This window comes from Conger conger, chromosome 13 (assembly GCF_963514075.1).
Source record: "Conger conger chromosome 13, fConCon1.1, whole genome shotgun sequence".
NCBI lineage: Eukaryota > Metazoa > Chordata > Actinopteri > Anguilliformes > Congridae > Conger > Conger conger.
Window position 1 is genome coordinate 36103478 of NC_083772.1, and position 20445 is coordinate 36123922.

The 20445-nt window shown below is 44.4% G+C and overlaps 1 protein-coding gene across 5 annotated transcripts in view; it reads left to right on the forward strand.

Annotated features, from left to right (window-relative positions):
- The window catches only part of msi2b (musashi RNA-binding protein 2b), a 208725-nt gene that overhangs the window by 93389 nt on the left and 94891 nt on the right, over positions 1-20445 (forward strand). For all 5 annotated transcript variants that reach the window (XM_061216701.1, XM_061216702.1, XM_061216704.1 and 2 more), the window contains exon 7: positions 3890-3938. In XM_061216701.1, coding sequence (XP_061072685.1) covers positions 3890-3938 — 49 coding nt within the window. The remainder of the gene's footprint in view (positions 1-3889; positions 3939-20445) is intronic.

Here is a 20445-nt window from a genome sequence, read left to right on the forward strand (position 1 = left end):
TGTGTGAAAGTCCCAGGAGATCAGCAGTTTCTGAGATACTCAAACTACCCTGTCTGCCACCAACAATCATTCCACGATCAAAGTCACTTAGATCACATTTTTCCCCATTCTGATGGTTGATGTGAACATTAACGGAAGCTCCTGACCCGTATCTACATGATTGTATGCATTGCACTACTGTCACACAATTGGCTTATTAGATAATCACATGAATAAGCAGGTGTAATAAAGTACAAATTTTGGTGTGCTTAAATATATATTTTTTGCAGAGTAGTTTGCCGAATGTGAATGCGTTACCTGCTTTGTGAAACGCAGGTAGACCGGTTGCACAGACCCTTTGGGTAACCGCTGCGGAAGACCAGCTCTTGTTGCCCGCCCTGTTCCATCCGCAGTAAAAGAAGAGAAATTGTCATTGCTTTTTTCATCAAAGGGAAAATCACACGGCGCTGCCTTCAGATGAGATGCGTTCTGCTGGCTGCCCGGGCTCAGTGCATCTGTAACATCGAGGGGGGGGGGGGGGATTTAAACAAGGTTAAGCCAATGTTTCTGCCCCCCCCCCCCCCAGTTCGGCCGCAGCCGGCCTGCGGTTCCATCACTTTGCCGGTAATATCCAGGACGCGTCGAGGCCTGCCCACCGCTGTCACCGGAAATGAAAACTGACAGACTCGTATTTATTTTTTAAATTAAAGGGATTGTGGGTCTGCCTGTGTCAGAAGGATATTATTTACATACCAATTAGCAGATTTAATAACTGCATTTTGTACTGATTAATGTAATTACCATATATATAAGCGAGACAGAGTGGAGGGAGAGAGCGAGGGGGGGGTTTGAAGAAAAGAGAAAAATTGAGTAGATGTCTTGATAAAAACCCATTTTTGAGTCCAAGCTGCTTTGGCAGGGAAATGTATTGTAGTGTCCGGGGGCTGTTCCCAGCATGCTTTGCGCCTGGGACACTACCGGTTCCGTGAGAGACTACTACTAATTAAACAAATATTTGAAGGTGCAATAGGTAAGATTTTTATGTTAAAACATTTTTACAAGACCATTACAAATCCCTTCCTATCATTGAAAAAGGCTGCCTGACATGTTGACTCACCCTCTGCCTGTGTTTATAGTTCTTAAATTCACAGTGTTGTGGTTTGAGGGTGTTTGTTGCTGCAATTCCTCTCTTTTACATTACATTACATTACAATATTGGCATTTGGCAGACGCTCTTACCCAGAGCAACATACAGTTGATTAGACTAAGCAGGAGACAATCCTCCCTTGGAGCAATGCAGGGTTAAGGGCCTTGCTCAAGGGCCCAATGGCTGTGCGGATCTTATTGTGGCTACACCGGGGATCGAACCACTGACCTTGTGGGTCCCAGTAGCGGGTAACCACTACGCTACAGGCCGCCTATACACAACGCTCTCTTGACTGTTAGGAGTCCGAAATTGCCTACTGTTAAACAAATAAGTGTTAGTCAGGCTTTTCTTTCAGTGTAGCATGTTATAAAATAAGGAACCATGGTAACTAAAGCAATGACATTGTAAAATAGTTTTTACAGATAGAACTGTGAGTTTTAATGCTTTCAATGTCCTGTGACCATTTTGACTGACAGTTTCACCTTGAAAGAGAGGAGTGTGTGAATGGGGGTAAACTCCAGTACACCGCACTGTGTAGTAACCGTGGGAACCGACCCAACCTCAGGAAATGAACCCAAGCTGTTTCAGTGGCCTCCGCTGTGTGGACAAATGTGTCTTTGCCGTGGGCCTGTTTTCTGTTGTCATGGATTCCCAGCAGAGTCAACCAGATTGACAGTGTCAGAGTCTATGGATGTGTGTGTGTTCACCTGCCCAACCAGGCTCTCTTCCATAAAACATTTTTTTTTTTAAACTTATACTCCTGATCCATTTCCAGCAGGTAATATAATGCATTCTGCATTCTGTACAGGAGAGGTGTATCCCAACAGTGGAATGGTATTGCCTTTTTGGAGGTTTTTCCTTTTTGAACCTTTAAACTTCTTGAATTGTTAAAGTGCTACTGTAGGTCAGGAGAGACGGGTGTCAGAAAACAGGGAAGAAAAAATGAGAGATGAAAAGGAAAAAGAAAATCAAGCAAATGGTTTTCTGCTGGCTTTGTGTGCAGCCGTTTCTGGAGAACTCTGTGGAGACACTTTTATTTAGCAGGCTGTTTACTGAAGGATACTGTGGCAATGCCCCATGCAGGGTTTGAACCGGCAGCCCCTCTGTTCTGCCTGAACCCGTGTGACCTGGGCCTGCTGAATCATCATTGTGTTTGATGTGTGAGACAGGTGCACAGAAAGCGTATTTTATTGGGCTGTGATCTTTCCTCTGGAAACCACCCTGAGATTCAGCGTCATCTAATCCGACAGACGGAGGAGTTCCTCTCTCGAGTCTCTGCAAATCTCAGCTGTTGCCTGTCTGTCTCTCTGACCCCCTTCCCCCCGGGGGTCACACTCGCCATGCTCACAGTCAACTGATACATTTCCTGCCTAATTAAAAAAATAAAAAATAAAAAAACCCACTGCTGATATCCAGTTGTAAACCCGAGGCGATGTGCAATGACCTGCTGTTTACCTGTATGAGACACAGAACTGACCTGTTGTTTACCTGTATGAGACACAGAACTGACCTGTTGTGTACCTGTATGAGACACAGAACTGACCTGTTGTTTACCTGTATGAGACACAGAACTGACCTGTTGTTTACCTGTATGAGACACAGAACTGACCGGTTGTTTACCAGTATGAGACACATAACTGACCTGTTGTTTACCTGTATGAGACACAGAACTGACGTGTTGTTTACCTGTATGAGACACTGAACTGACCTGTTGTTTACCTGTATGAGACACAGAACTGACCTGTTGTTTACCTGTATGAGACACAGGACTGACCTGTTGTTTACCTGTATGAGACACAGAACTGACCTGTTGTTTACCTGTATGAGACACAGAACTGACCTGTTGTTTACCTGTATGAGACACAGAACTGACCTGTTGTTTACCTGTATGAGACACAGGACTGACCTGTTGTTTACCTGTATGAGACACAGGACTGACCTGTTGTTTACCTGTATGAGACACAGAACTGACCTGTTGTTTACCTGTATGAGACACAGAACTGACCTGTTCTGTACCTGTATGAGACATATAACTGACCTGTTCTGTACCTGTATGGGACATGTTGTAGAAATATCCTCTTATTCCCATTTCAGCAGAGGGTGAAGAACCCCCAAAGAGTATTTTAAGACTTTATTCGCACTTGCAAGCCAATATAGAATGGGGGTATGTGCTTACCGACATTTTCCCCAAAATGCAAGAGGGGCAGTTCCTCTTTATACCTGTTGCTTTGCTTAACACGACAGAATTTTTAAAGCTGTCTATGCATTTTCCAGTCCTACAATATCCAAGGTACAATGTCAGGATTTCTAAAGATGTTTACTACCAAAGGGTATGTGTGTCACATTGATTGCTGATCAGGGGGTTGGGTTGGTATGGACACATTAAATAAACAGAAGCCAGGGCTTGATGTCATACCTTATCTTTTCTGCTTTGTAAAATGTATCTTTTCTCGTAAACATGTTATTCCCCCACTTGAATATATCTCTTCCTCTGTCAACATACCTTTTGCCCAATGTATTTTCAAGCACAAAACCCAGCCTCTCCTTATCACTTTGTCACATGCTGCAGTCTGAATGTTTTAGCTGAGCGGTTTTGTACACTGTCTTAATGTAGTAAGAATGCATACTTATACTTTGTAGAATTTATAAAACATACAAAAAATAAGGATTAGAAAATGTGCCTCTACAGACACTGGACTGACCCGCACTTTACCTGTATTGGACACAGGATTGACCTGCTCTCCTCTTTTCTCCATTTTGCAGGTAGAAGACGCCATGCTCATGTTCGATAAAACAACGAACAGACATAGAGGTAAGCCCTACTGTTCAATCCCTGATGTTTGTTTTAGCTTTCTTCAAGCAAAGTACTTACATCGTGTCTCTCACACAATCCGTGAGTGATTTGTAAAGTTTAAACACAATGTGCACACATAACTGTGGCTGATTTAGGCTGCTGATGGGCTGCTGCCCTATCTAGTGCCTGTGTGCTTGGAGCCTCCACAGCGGTGCTTCTGGTGGGGCTGCCGGGGGCTAGTTCTGTGAAGGATGAGCCTCAGGGCCTCTGAGAATCTGGTGCCGGGGGCTAGGTCGGTTAAGGCTCCACGCTCTGGGGTACGGATGAGCCTCAGGGCATCTGAGAATCTGGTGGCCTGCAGCTCCATATCAGAGGTTTCTGTCAGAGAGGGTTCCCAGTTCTAGCAGTCCCTACTGGTCGATCAGGAGGCCTGCCATGAAGGTCTGCAGTCGGCAGTGGGGTTCACACGTACACAGCTGCCATCGCGAGCCAGTGCAAAAGGGGACAGGGACCGGATACATTCAGAGTGGCAAATGAGACGGTCCTGAAGTCCAGAACTCCACTGTGGCAGCCGAGAGAAATGCCTGTCTTGTGAGATTGTGTCATCACGACTTTTATGGCTTTTCTAAAACATGCAGATGGTAGTCTTTAATTTTTTTGGTGTTGGTTTGGGGTGGGGTGGGGTGGGGTAAGGTTTGAAAAATGAGTTCACTGCGAAATGTTTGTTTTTTAAAAGCAATTGATACTTAAATTGCCTTAAATTGATCCACAGCAACAATTGACAGACACATTTCTAGAGAAAGTATAAACTTTTTTCAAAAACATAAACATTTCTTGGTGATTCCAAACTTTTGAATGGTTATGCATTTCCCATGTTGAGTGTGAGTGTGTGAGTGTGTGAGCCACAGTCAGAGGGTGAAAGGTGGGTCACTGTGAGACGCAGGTATGCCGAGCGAGAGTGAGCTGCAGATGACCTCCAACCAGCCCTCCGGTGTGGTACACTTGCTTTGCAGGGTTTTCAGAAGCGAGTACGTGATGCGCACAGTGTGTTTTGAGCCGCAGAGCTGCTCCACAGGTCTGAGAAGAGCTTCTCTATCGTAGTGCTGAGCACATTAATTCAGCGTGGCTGTTCAGGACTGCCTCTGCTAGTTTGAAGAAGAAAAACTTTATTGAACCCTGTGGGGTAATTTGGTCTCTGCATTTGACTCCTAGTTGCTTAGGAGCCACAGTGCAGCGCCCGGGGATCAATGCAGGGTTCAGGGCCTTGCTCAAGGGCCCAACAGCTGTGCGGATCTTATCCTGGCTACACCAGGGCTTGAACCGCCAACCTTCAGGGTACCAGTCATGTCCGTTAACCACTAGGCTCTGTCTACACCAGCTCTGTCTGTCAAAATGTCAAATGAGACTTTTCTCATTGTGAGAGACTTCTCATTTATCTTCCACGGTGGTGGAACGAACTCCCCGTTGAGGTCAGAACTGTACAATCTCTCCCCACCTTCAAGCGCAACTGAAGACGCACCTCTTCAAGCAGCACCTCTCCCCATCCCTCCCTACCTCCCTGTGAACCTTAATTGTTGTCTTTGTGATTTACTTTGTGTTTCGGTATTTTTAGTTGGCTAGGTAAGCAGTATTTGGATAGTTAAGTTTGGTCACTTTTGCTTTGTTGTTTGTTTGTTTATTTGTTTGTTTAAAAAAAAATGCAACATAGCATTCTGTAAAAGAGACCACTCCAACCTTATTTTATCCCCTGGGTAGTTCCTCCCTCTCCTTAATGCTAACCAGGGCCTTCGCCAAAGTTTGACAGGGGCCCAACAAAGGTTGCACATATTCTTAGGGGTTGAGTGGGCGGGTGGGCAGAAATAATGCAGAAATAATGCAGGGGACTTCCGACACACGACCAAGATCAACCGAATAACCCCCCGCCTCACGCTCCTCTGGTAATCCCAGGAGCGCGCATCTGAGGCGAGTAAAAACAGGTAGATAACGCGACTGCCTATTCAAGGGCAGCCCGTCCTGGACCGGAAACCAGACCTCCGGCTGACATCTACCTAACTTGGTGACATGGCAGGTCATGACGAAAGTGGACTCCCAGCAAACTCCACCTCTAGCCCTACTAGCAGTGAGAGAGATACCAAAATGAGGCGAGAAGGGAATAGGTACAACCCCCTATCCATGTCCCAAGCTACAGGTGGTCCTGCATCGCAGACAGTATGCCATACAGCACTACAGACAGTGCAACGCTGTGTGGCGTACAATCCTACACACAGCACTGAGTGAGTAGGATGTTCTAACTGACATGTAGCCCTACACATAGTGAACAGATCAGCTCTGTGTACAGAGTGGCCGCCCAGCATTGTGTATAGTAGCATGTTCAGAGGCACACACAGTCCTAAACATCGCACAGGGAACAGTATGGTGTTCAGACTGCCTTATAGCTCTATCTACAGCACAGTGTTAATTTGTGGCATCATCGCCCTACCCACTGTGCTGTTCATAATGGTTTCAAGAGTGCAGTCTCTGGATAACGCAACCATAGCTTTGTAACCAACAGAGAAACTAAAGTAATTGCATAAAGCCACCCAGCCTCCCGTACTTCTACCGGCGAGGAAGCAGTTAACCCACTCTACTAATCATGACTGAGCAGCCAATCATAGAGCAGCAGTATTAAGCGCAGCGACAGTCAGGAGAAATCACCCCAGCCCAGGGCGAAAACTCTAGCCCAAATTAAAGGGTGGTCTGCGTATCTAATTGAATAAAGTAACACAGTTCTCCCACAGACTTGTACTTTCTGTGGGTAAATGACGAAATGAAAGGATGAGACGTGAAAACGGAAGTAAATGCGCCTCCAGCTAACCCTGAAGGGAAACGGCTCATCAGCGAGGCGAATGACACATCTCAGATAATGAGACCAAACGGCCCAAATGTCAGACGATGAGTCTCCAGGCTAGTAACCACCCAAACGTGGCAAAGAACGGCACTACATAAACTCGGTTACCTAGCTACAGGAAGGACCGGGATTTGTTTTACTTTGAAACGTCCGCGTCTTTCAACCACCGTATACCTTGCATATTGCATAACTAAGCAGTGATACAAACTCCATTCACAAGCCGACAGCTCTGCTAACACTAAAGGAGCTGATAACCCAGGTGAGAGATTTCTGAGTGAGATATCAAACTGACGAAGTGTTAGCCTCGCTGGCTAAACTAGAACCCTAAACTAGAAAGCCCTAAATGGGTTCCCCAAAATCAGCCCTAACTAGGGAATGTCCCAGAATCCTTTTGTGAATGCCAGGACGTGAAATGTAACACAGAAGCACCGGGCTTAGAAAAGACCCGGTTTATATAGATCACTAACACCTGTTTGCGATTACCAGCGATACTGGCTGCACGAGGGAAGCGTGAATGTGTCGGGCAGATGCTGGGTGAGACTCAATGAGACACGGGGACAGTCATGGTTTTAATGGCAGAGACTCCACGAGATGCAGGGATAGTCGTCTTCTGTGGACTTTTTTGTGCTTGTTTTTCCCCCAGATGGCCATGTCGCCAGATTACCATTCATTATGTATTTATATATTTATTTTCTTATTTTTTACCCAAGAATTGTAATTCCTGTTTTCCATCCATCTCCCGCGCAGTTTAATGGGGGTCAGGATGGGGCATCTGCCCGTAATTGTGCAGTCCTCCAGTGAATCGAGCGGCGGGCATCCTTTCTATGTAAACAGTGGAAATTGTGAAGATCAATTAAAAGGACAGCTCACGGGGGTGGGATAGGGCTCTGAATGGGCCCCCCTCTGCAGAGGTAGGGGTGAACCGCCCCGAGAGTAGGCACAGATTGGGCCAAAGACAAAAAGCCACCGGCTCATTACGGAGGTCCCCCATCCTCTCAGTAATGAGGTCTTTCCATCTGCTTCCACTAATTCCTCCTCTTCATCCCTCTCGTAATTGTCTTCATCTTCTTCTTCTGTGGTGCTTTTCAGTCATCAGTGTCGTTGTTATTAAATTCCCACACGCATAGTTTTTGTGTTTTGGAACTTTCCTATTTGCGTTCCATACTGATTCAAGTAAAAAAATAAAAAATAGGTTGAAGTATGCATATTCTAAAGTCAAAGTAGTATTTTTCCAAGCTGTTTGTAATACAATTTCCCTCGAGACATGCCGGATGTTTTTGCTTAATTATGGGATGACGTTGTTAAGTGTTAGCACAGAGAGCTGATCATTGGGCTCTGGGGCGCTCTGGGGGCAGGGTTGACCACTCTGTACAATAGATCTTAATATCTGTACGGAACTTATCCTTTGCCAATCTCCATTTCCCTCTTGTTCTGCTGACCAAACTCACCCTGAAGAATCGAATATACATGTCGATGTGCTTGCAGACATGTTCGCACAAACATGCTCACACCTGGCACACACACACACACACACACACACACACACACAAGCATTCCCAGTGAGTAGAGAGATAATTAGACAGGAAAACAGTGTTTTGTCTTTTTGTCTAAGTCCAGGTCGTAGACAAGCTTGTTAGCTTTATTGACTTTATTTACATAAGAAGTGTCAACCTAATTAGCACTGAGGACACAGGCATTTTTTTGACTCTGTGCTCCACAATTTTAGATTTGTAACAAAACTATTTACATGTGGTTAATGTGCAGATTTATTAAAGGGTATTTTTTATGCATTTTGGTTTCACCATGTAGAAATTACAGAACTTTTTATGCATAGCACATAATAATGTTTGGGACAAGGGGTGTTCCTGATTAGTCAGGTGTGTTCAATTGCTTCCTTAGTGAATGTAGCCTTCAGCATTTAGTCTTATGATTACCTTTGGGGTCTGTTGTCAACATGAGGACCAGAGACATACTCTAAACTGGATGACTGAAGAATTCTCACCATAGTGAAGAAAAATCCCTAAACACCTGTCCAGCAGATCAGAAACATGCTCCAGGAGGCTGGTGTGGATGGGTTAGTGATGACTGTCCACAGACTACTTCACATACAGAATTACAGAGCCTAGACTGCAAGCTGCAAATCTCTGGTGAGCCACAAAAACAGGATGGTTACAGTTTGCTAAGAGGCACCTAATAGAGCCTTCAGAGTTATGGAAAAAGGTCTGCCCGCTCCTGTTCCTGTTACCTGCCTGCTGACCTGCTCCTGTGTTCCTGGTTCCTATCCTGTCCTGTCTCCAGCCGTCAGTCTCCAAAAAACTAAAACGGCAGACCGGAAGTCATTTATAGCCGTAAACAAGGATTTTTCTCCACTGCGAAGCGACCAAACGACCGGAAGTCATGCATTTCAATGGAGAAACGGTTCCTAGCAGCTAGGAGGCTAGCTAGTGATGATATTACAAAAAGATGTAACTCCGTAACAAAAATGACTTCTAGCAAATGTGTGCTTGACACAGTGCTTATTTATTATATATGCTATAGGTATGGCGTAGGTGTCCTTGTGCATAGCATGCTAATTAAATAGCCTACATATTTCAGGAAAAAGTAACCTATTTTCCCAATGAGCACTTTATTAGGTATTTGACTTAAAAAAAAACGTATTGGTCTTCTGGCTAGCTTCTCTATATTGAGCAGCACATAATCCCTGTTAGCCCAACTTTTATGTTCTGTGTTTGTCTGTTTAATGAATACATTTTATTAAACCCGGTTTTGGTGTCACGTTAACGTCAGTCTTTCGAAGAACTTACAACCTTCAGGCTATGTTAATATATTTGACCATTAATATTCGTAAATGTAATTATTGGTTTGGTAGTTTCGATGATAGTAATTTCATGGGACATAATTTCATGGGACATGAAATTACACGTAGTGAGAGACGGGTTTGTCCCACCCTGCATGGGCTCAGGCTCCGGTTCAGGACGCCCGGCACGAGGGACTGAAGGAGGCTGGAGATGGTCGGGTTCGCGGGCCCGTCTGGCAGCTCGCCGTTCCCTCAGCTGAGTGTCCACTCGGATGGCCGTCGAGGGAGTTTGGCAGCTTGCAGGTGGTCAGCTGGTGGAGAATCTGCTCTGAAAGCCCATTCTGGAAGGCCTATATTTTTATGTATCTTTTGTGTACACTGTATGTACATGCTCTGACATAAATTTCACATTTGAGTGAAATTTGGGGGGAAACGGGAGAGCCTTAAAGCAATGTAAATCCATCCCACATTTGGCACTCCCAACCCTCCCTCCCTTTTAGTGTGGAAAATAAGGTCTCTGGTGGTATGAATGTTTATACCAAGCCATTTCTTGACTAAACATATTGTCTTATTGGTCAACTCTCTTAATATGTTACACAGAATATGAACATTAGAGAATAGATGTTGAATTTTTGACAGAGCCACCTGACCAATTGCCTCCAACTGTCACGGAGAAGCCAGGAAGTACGTAGAGATTAGGTTTTGTTTTCGTAAGTCCACAAACAGAGTTCAATCGTCGGCAAACAATCACAGAGAGGTAGGCAGAGGCTTTGTCGTTGTCACAGGCAAGAGGTTTGTTAACAGACTAGCAAGCCAAGAAGTTCAGAGTACAGAAGCTGCATTCAAATAATCAGAAGTCTACTTAACCAGAAGTGGACCACAAAGTAGACAATCATGAAAACGCTTGAGAGAATGTAATTGACACATAACAATCTAGCAACGTGACTGTGGAGAACTACACGTGTATATATATATATATATGGATGGACAAATGGATGCGGTGAGAAACACGGAACAGACAATGACGTGAAAATAAGTGATCTGAAACATTAATGTGGGAAAAACACAATGTGACACAAACTTCATAATCAGTGGTAATGGGGAAATGTCAATCAAAGCTAGTCTAGCAATAAACTTAGAAATTATGTCATTAACCTGCTCCTTCCATTTGCCAGCTATGTTAAACTTATACGTCTCATGAAGAGAATATACAAGAATCTGATTTGATGCCACAGTGAACCTAGGGCTTTTTATCAGATTTTGAATGATACCAGCGGTTGCCTCCTCTCCTCCTCTCATACAGTGCAGCACACTTACAGCCCTTCACCTCCAAACCTGACCAGAAGGAGTTCAGTTTGAGAGAGCATGCTCTTTATCACGCTCTCTTCATGGGGGGCTAACTGGATGTCATCTGCATACCCCTGTACAGCCACTTTGCCCACTGATTTATGGCAGTCGCAAAGTTGGCTGCACTCCATGGAGAGCCTGTTTTAATGCCAACATGGAGAGCTATAGGGTCTGTGAGCTGTTTTCCACAGATTATTTGAATGAAAGAGCCACTCTACACATCCTTAACAATGTCAATATACACCTGAGGTAGATGAATTTCCCCTAGTGAGCTGAGCATAACGTTGTGAAGCAGTGTGCCGAAAGCATCTTGGAAATCCAAAAAGACCAGGTACAGCCTACAGGATTCATCAATCCCTATTTTAAGACAGAACACATGCTCATTCATGCCGTGCCTGTTAATATAGGCCTTCTGATTAGGGGATAAAATGTTTGCGTCTATCAACCATGGAAGGACACAAGCAAGAGTACATTTCAAAGGTAGGATAGTTTCTACCCACCTTCTTGCGCCGTCTCCCCCGGGGAGTTTTAGTCTCAATGACGGGCTGAATTGTCTGGAATGAAACACAGTTCTGTTTTTATCCAGTCAGCGATTTCAGTAGATCAGGGGTCACCAACCTTTTTGAGGCCGAGGGCTTCCTGAAGGGTAGAGAGTCATGTGGGGGGCTACCTGTTGAAATATGCTTGGTTTACCTTTAAATAATGAGTATTATGCATTTAATCGCCTACAGGAGACGCAGCTATGTTCACTAATTACTGTTAATGATTCCTGACAAACATTATTAATAATGTTTTACCAAGTGATCATAGGAAAACACAGATATATATTATATGTATTATATATTATATTATATGCAATTTTATTTCTGTTAATCTGTACATCCATCCGACAAGTACTCAGGTCTCGGTCCAGCTGCTCTGTCAGGTTGTCGGACATAGCCGACGCTCTTCTGGCGTACTCGTACTCGCCCCCAGTTGGACGTCTGACACTCTTCTGGCGATCGTACTTGCCCCCAGTTGGACGTCTGACACTCTTCTGGAGATCGTACTCGCCCCCAGTTGGACGTCAGAGGAAGCGGAGATGACTTCTGGCCCACGCTTCTCGTCTTTAAACAGTCAGTGTCGTTGCTCCCTTCAGTACATCGCCACCCGAAATAGGTTTCTTGTGCTTCGTCAAAAAATGTGCAGCTTTAAACAAGGCTTCAGTTGCTGCCTCTGACTTTTTCACTGGCGGGTAGTTAGTACTGAGGTTTTCGTGGGTCGTACTGAAGTGCCTCTCTGTGTTGTGCCACTTTGCTGGTGCCACAGATGCCACACAAATGAGACTTTTCTGCCATTGTTCTTGCTTTGCACCGTAGTTAGCGTAGCCGGCTGATATCATCACGGGCAGCCGGCAGTCACCCTGTCGCAGAGTGAATGACACGGACGTAGCGATGTGACGTCAATCTGAACTTTGACCCCAGACGGTTCAAAATAGTTATAAATTATACATACACAAACGTTTTTAAAACATAAACATTGTGTGCAATGTTAAACCAATTATTTTCTACATTCATGCAAGTGTTATTGTGGGAAGCACCACCCCGCAGGCACCATGTCGGCTACTTCTGCAATAGATGTTAGAACCTCTGCAAACTTCTTCAAAATCCGCGCTACAAGTAATCCAAAGATGTCAACCCTGGGGTGAAATCTCCAGGGTCCAACTTGTCACCCCCCCCCCACCCCCCCTAAAAAAACAAAACTAACAAAGAAACTGAAGATGTGATTTATTCTCACAATCAATTTACTTTCTGTCCAGTCTGAAGGTGTTAGTGATTCCTAAAGGTGGCCTCTGACCAAAATGTGGGCAAATTAGAGATTGTGCCTGGTGGATCCTTTCTACAAATCCCTGCTACAGCTGTACTTGGCTGCTCTCTGTAGGGATTTTTTCAGGAAAAGAAACTGTTATTGAAAATAAGACATGTAGTATCAGTAGTAGTCGATGTCACGCGATGTTATACAACCAATGTTTAATAATGTGTAATGATGTTAAATACTGAATTATTACAACAGTAACAATTGTATATCTATGTTCCTGCGTGTGCCCTGTGTAGCCAGCATTAGAGCATTCATCTCTGTACAGTATGTCTGTCGAGTGCCAGGTAAAAAGCAGTCATAATTTCCTCTGTGAAAAAACAGACAGTACTCTCGGCTGATAAGATCCTCCTGAACAAATGTAATTAGATACACCTTAACCTTTCTCCACATCATTTAAAAGGGCTCCGCTATTGTCTACATTAGCTTTTAATATCCTCTTTTTTGTACATCTTTTAATATAAAAAATATAAAGGTTCCTGATATTTATTAGCATTTAGCGGTGGAATGTCATTTAAATATCATGTCTAATCATATACCCCACTCCCTAATTGGAGTCTCCCCCCCCCTCCCTCCGGACTAATCAGAGAGACGGGAATAAAAACACGTTCAGTCGCTCGTAATCACGGCACTGGAGCTCAGCAAGGGGAGGGCTTTTTACCCATAAGGTCAGGCTGTGGTCTGTTGCTCATACGCTGTGATCAGGCTGTGGTCTGTTGCTCATACGCTGTGATCAGGCTGTGGTCTGTGGTCTGTGGTCTACTCTGTGACCAGGCCCCTCTCTTCTGTGCCAGCGTTACGGCTGTGCCCTCCAAACCTGACAAAATGGCCGCTCGTGCACAGGTGTTAGCGAGGAGTGTTCAAGAGTGTGTGGTTGAGTTAGTGTTTTAGGAGTGAGTGCACAACGGAGGGTGTGCGCACATACGGTGGTGTGAAAAAGTGTTTGCCCCCTTCCTGATTTCTTATTTTTTTTGCATGTTTGTCACACTTCAATGTTTCAGATCATCAAACAAATTTAAATATTTGTCAAAGACAACACAAGTAAACACAAAATGCAGTTTTTAAATGAAGGTTTTTATTATTATGGGAGAAAAAAATCCAAACCTACATGGCCCTGTGTGAAAAAGTGATTGCCCCCCCTGTTAAAACATAACTGCGGTTTATCAAACCTGAGTTCAATTTCTCTAGCCACACCCAGGCCTGATTACTGCCATACCTGTTCTCAATCAAGAAATCACTTAAATAGGACCTGCTTGACAAAGTGAAGTAGACCAAATGATCCTCAAAAGCTAGACATCATGCCGAGATCTAAAGAAATTCAGGAACAAATGAGAAAGAAAGTAATTGAGATCTATCAGTCTGGAAAAGGTTATGAAGCCATTTCTAAAGCTTTGGGACTCCAGCGAACCACAGTGAGAGCCATTATCCACAAATGGCGAAAACATGGAACAGTGGTGAACCTTCCCAGGAGTGGCCGGCCGACCAAAATTACCCCAAGAGCGCAACGACGACTCATCCAAGAGGTCACAAAAGACCCCACAACAACATCCAAAGAACTGCAGGCCTCACTTGCCTCAGTTAAGGTCAGTGTTCATGACTCCACCATAAGAAAGAGACTGGGCAAAAATGGCCTGCATGGCAGAGTTCCAAGACGAAAACCACTGCTGAGCAAAAAGAACATTAAGGCTCGTCTCAATTTTGCCAGAAAACAGCTTGATGATCCCCAGGACTTTTGTGAAAATACTCTGTGGTCTGACGAGACAAAAGTTGAACTTTTTGGAAGGTGTGTGTCCCATTACATCTGGCGTAAAAGTAACACCGCATTTCAGAAAAAGAACATCATACCAAAAATATGGTGGTGGTAGTGTGATGGTCTGGGGCTGTTTTGCTGCTTTCTGACCTGGAAGACTTGCTGTGATAAATGGAACCCTGAATTCTGCTGTCTACCAAAAAATCCTGAAGGAGAATGTCCGGCCATCTGTTCGTGACCTCAAGCTGAAACGAACTTGGGTTCTGCAGCAGGACAATGATCCAAAACACACCAGCAAGTCCACCTCTGAATGGCTGAAGAAAAACAAAATGAAGACTTTGGAGTGTCCTAGTCAAAGTCCTGACCTGAATCCTATTGAGATGCTGTGGCATGACCTTAAAAAGGCGGTTCATGCTCGAAAACCCTCCAATGTGGCTGAATTACATCAATTCTGCAAAGATGAGTCGGCCAAAATTCCTCCACAGTACTGTAAGAGACTCATTGAAAGTTATCGCAAACGCTTGATTGCAGTTGTTGCTGCTAAGGGTGGCCCAACCAGTTATTAGGTTTAGGGGGCAATCACTTTTTCACACAGGGCCATGTAGGTTTGGATTTTTTTTCTCCCTTAATTATAAAAATCTTCATTTAAAAACTGCATTTTGTGTTTACTTGTGTTGTCTTTGACTAATATTTAAATTTGTTTGATGATCTGAAACATTTAAGTGTGACAAACATGCAAAAAAATAAGAAATCAGGAAGCGGGCAAACACTTTTTCACACCACTGTATGAGTGCATGCGTATGTTTGTTAGAATGTGTGTGTATGTGTGCGAGTGAATGTGTGTGTGTCTCTATGTGTTTGTTTGTGTGTATGTGCATGTGTTTGCGCATGTGTGTGTTGGTGTGTGAGTATGTGTACATAAGTGTGGGAATGTGTCTGGTAGTGTGTCTGTGTTTGTGTGTGGGTGTGTGTGCATGTGAGAGTGTGTGTGTCTGTGTGCTTGTGTCTGGGAGTGTGTGTGCTTGTGTCTGTGTGTGTGTGTGTGTGTAAATGGTAAATGGTTGGCATTTATATAGCGCCTTTATCCAAAGCGCTGTGCAATTGATGCTTCTCATTCACCCATTGATACACACTCACACACCAATGGCAATTGGCTGCCATGCAAGGCACCGACCAGCTCGTCAGGAGCATTTGGGGGTAAGGTGTCTTGCTCAGGGACACTTCGACAGAGCCCGGGGGGGGGATCGAACCGGCAACCCTCCGACTGCCAGACGACTGCTCTTACTGCCTGAGCCGTGTGTGTGTGTGTGTGTGTGTGTGTGTGTGTGTGTGTGTGTGTGTGTGTGTGTGTGTGTGTGTGTGTGTGTGTGTGTGTGTGTGTGTGTGTGTGTGTGTGTGTGTGTGTGTGTGTGTGTGTGTGTGTGTGATTTTGCTTTGAAGTCCCTATAGTCTCATGCTGAACTGGCCGTCACGTCCAGCAGAAACTCACCAGCACTGAAACAGTGTTCCCATGATGCCCTACTGCCTTCCTATTGTCCTTTGCTGTCTGGTCTCATTTGACACTTTTTGATGTTTTCATTGGGCTCCCTCTCTTGTCCGGCCTTCTGTCAAAGGGAAAGATGGACTGATTTAAAAGGAAATAAGCACTGCTGCCGGTCCTCTGATCACTGCGGGAAGAGCCTCTTCAGGAAATGTGACCAGCCTTTTTTAACCCAGCATTCCCAGGCCACGTAGGCCCATTGTACATGCATGGCTTAGATGGCAGGAGGAGTCATTTACCCATTTGAAGAACAGGTTTTTTGGAATGTCTCTGCCTATTGCCATTGATGTGTGTGTACAAATTGGTGAATGAGTGTTTAGTATATAGTGCTTTGGATAATGAAGTCCATTCGATTACCATTTAATCACACGTGTGTGAGCTCACGCTGTAAAAAGGTAATTGTAATTGTGACTGTACTGGGAGGGAGGGAGCAGCTCTGATGACAGTCACCCAGAAGTGCATAGCATTGGACCTAAACCCTCCCTCCCTCCCAGTAACCTATGGTTATTGGCCAGCCGGTGTGTGCCACGGCCCTGGCTGATTGGCTGCTGGCGTGGAATCTCAGCCGATTGGAGTGGGTGGGAGGGGTTGTGTTGCTGGGGCTTAGGAGAGCAGCTGTAGGGGGAAAGATTGGCCACTTGATGTGTGAATGCCTTTTGATAAATAATGAAACCGTGATAATAACCAGCTGCTTCTGCGTGCTCACGATGTGAACCACCCCCCCACCCCACCCCCTGGCGCATTGCTCCATGCACTCTGCCTCCAGAGGAAGTGGTTCCGCAGGGCTGTTATTGCCACATGAATTTTACATCAACCCCGACCCCCCCACGCCCCCGCTGCCCGCTCCCATACACTCTGCCTTGTGTTCGGGGTTCTGACTGACAGGGGTCTGACTGACAGGGTTCTGACCGGATTCTGACTGACGGGTTTCTGACAGGTTCCTACCGTGTCCTGGGTAACAGCGCCAGAGCGACTAACGGGGTCATCGCGTCTCTCCCCAGCCTCGTTAGGGATCCTGTACCCCGACACCAGCGCGACAGCTTGAGATGGAGACAGAGAGAGAGAGAAAGAACAGAGAAATGGGGGAGTGTGAATTGCACAGAAAAGAAAGTGGGGAAATATCTAAGCCATACATACCTGTAGTAGATGTGTAGTTAACATGTAATAGGTGTGTAGTAGACATGTTATAGATGTGTGGTAGATGTGTGATAGAAGTGTAGTAGATCTGTAATAGTTCTCTATAGACTATGAAACACACTGTGCCCGTCCTGCAGCAGTCATACTCATAATGCCTGATTGAATTTGGCACCTGCTGAGAGAAGGGGAGTGAGAAAGAGAGAGGCAGTCTGATTTACACTTTATTGTACTTCGCTCTGGATAAGAGTGTCTGCTAAATGGCTATAATGTAATGTAATGAGAGATAGAGCTGAAATTAGGAACACAGTAGAAGTAGAGAGAGAGGAGAGAGACACCTACACACACACACACATTGTCTGTCTCGCTTTCTATCTATCTTCCCCTCTCTCCCTCTCACCCTATCTCTCCCTCCCTCTTCCCCTCTCACCCTCTCACCCTATCTCTCTCCCTCTCCCCTCTCCCTCTCACCCTATCTCTCTCTCCCTCTTCCCCTCTCTCTCTTACCCTATCTCTCTCCCTCTTCCCCTCTCTCTCCCTCTCACCCTATCTCTCTCCCTCTTCCCCTCTCTCCCTCTCACCCTATCTCTCTGTCCCTCTTCCCCTCTTTCTCCCTCTCACCCTCTCACCCTATCTCTCTCTCCCTCTTCCCCTCTCTCTCCCTCTCACCCTATCTCTCTCTCCCTCTTCCCCTCTCTCCCTCTCACCCTATCGCTCCCTCCCTCTTCCCCTCTCTCTCCCTCTCACCCTATCTCTCCCTCCCTCTTCCCCTCTCACCCTCTCACGCTATCTCTCTCTCCCTCTCACCCTATCTCTCCCTCCCTCTTCCCCTCTCACCCGCTCACGCTATCTCTCTCTCCCTCTCACCCTATCTCTCCCTCCCTCTTCCCCTCTCACCCTCTCACGCTATCTCTCTCTCCCTCTCACCCTATCTCTCTGTCCCTCTTCCCCTCTCTCTCTCTCTCTCACCCTATCTGTCCCGCCGTCTCTCACACCACACTGTTCCGGCTGTCGAAACAGATAATATATTTCCCAAAGTTCCAGTCCTCTCGTTTCAAAGTCTTCCGAATCGATGGAGGTAATTTGTGATGGATTCATGGCTTCTGTTTGAGCCAAGCTCTCCTGGCTGGCAGGTTTTGCTGAGATCTGCCGTGGTGGCAGTGCGGTTGGTGTAGCGGTGACAGCACGGTGCTAACAGAGTTAAACGCGCTGTTCTGTTCTCGTGAGTGTGATCGACACTCTCAGCTGTGACTGCCTCAAACTCAGGCTCCGACCAACTGCCAAGTCACAACATTTCAGTCCTAATGTTCATCCTGCCTGTTCGCAATGTTTTTGTTTGTTTATGTAGTGAATGACAGTTCGGTGAGGCTTACTTTGTGTCTGAAAATAATTCCAACAAATAAAATAACTGTAATTTAATTCATTTAAATATTAGTCCTATAAATAATTAAAATGACAATTATTTTATACCACAATTAATGAATTTAATACCTCAAATAATTTATTAAAGACAACATTAATTAATGTTATTGCACTATTCAATTAATTGTCTTGATCTTGTTTGCACTGTGAAATAATAAAATCTGTCAACATCACCCATCAAACCAAGTGGGAACATTTTGATTGGTTGATGGATATAAGTCGATTGCTTTTGCCCTTTTGCCAACAGTCTTGTTTGTGTTTACAAGGCAGTCTCAACATGATGTTGCAAAGTGTTTTTTCCACTCTTGCACTTGTAGATATACGTAGACATGAAACTAATACATAATACAGTTAGCACAAAGGTTAAGTCAGAGCTTCAAACGCTGTCACAATGCAGTATACCGAGCTCATTTATTATGGGAAATTGTTAGGTTTCCTGCCTTATCCCTGCTATAACTGTTTGCTGGCTATTGACCCTCGCTGTACCAACCCACCCTGAGAAAATTATTATAATTATTTACTAAAGAACTTTCGTTGTGGTCTCGCTATTGGATCCCCGTTCTGAGTGCATGATAGGAAATGCCATTTACAGCAGTTAAGGGTGAATGGATTTAAGCTATGACAGAGATGATTGCTAACTAGCTAGCTAATACTTCTCAGTTTTACTGTACAAGCATTAAAATATTAAAACTGCTTGTAGATAAGTCCAAGTCTTGTACAACCTGGTCTTATGTTCTTGTCACTGAATATGAAGCACCGCATCCTGTGCACACTAAATGGTCTCTAAATTGCCTATTTGATATCCTGGACATGACCGCAAACAACATGATTATGGGCATCTATGTTTTGGTGTTCTTTGGTGTTTATGCTGGGTTTCTCAACTAGATGTACACAGTTGGCCGACAACTGAAAGCTAGGCATTTAGTAGAGGCAAAGACCCACTGACGGGGAGGGCAGCAAGAACAGGTCTGGCAACTTAATTAAATTGAATTTCCATTAATTATTGCGATCCCAAGATCGCAAATTCTTGGAGGGAATATACACTCACCAAGCACTTTATTAGGTATCTGTTAGACTTATTTTTTTAGACTGGACTTATTAAGTCTAAAAAATAGGTGAAATAAATACCTAATAAAGTGCTCACTGAGTGTATAAAAAGGACAGTACTGAGGGTACTAAGGCTTCATATTGTGATATGCATGCTAAGGTTAAAAAATAACTACGGTTAGCCAAAAAGCTATTTGAAAGGCAAATTGCACAAGTTGCCAAATATAATCCTATGCATTTCTTTCAATACTGTAGTAGGAAAGGGAAAGTTAAAGAGGAGGTTATGTGCATTAAGAATAACAAAGGAGAATGACTCTATAATAATAGAGATATTACTGATGGCTTAAATGGCTACTTTGTCGAAAGTTTTACCAATTAGGAGGTTACTAATAGACCAGAAGGCATATTCAATACTCAGAATGTCTTGACTGGAAACAAGGTAAAATAACACCAATATATAAGAAATGGTACTGTAGTGATCCTAGAGAATACAGGCCTGTCAGTCCAACTTGCATCACATGTAAACTAATGGAATCTATCATTAGAGACAAACTGGAATTATTTATTGGAAAATAACTGCACTATAAGAAAGATATAGAGGTGCTGGAAAAGGTTCAGAGAAGGGCAACCAGATTGATTCCATGGTTTAAAGATAAAGGTTATGAGGATAGACTTAAGATGCTTAATGCTCTTTAAGCTTAGTAAAAGGAGATTGATTGAGGCTTTTAAATTCATTAAAGGGATTAA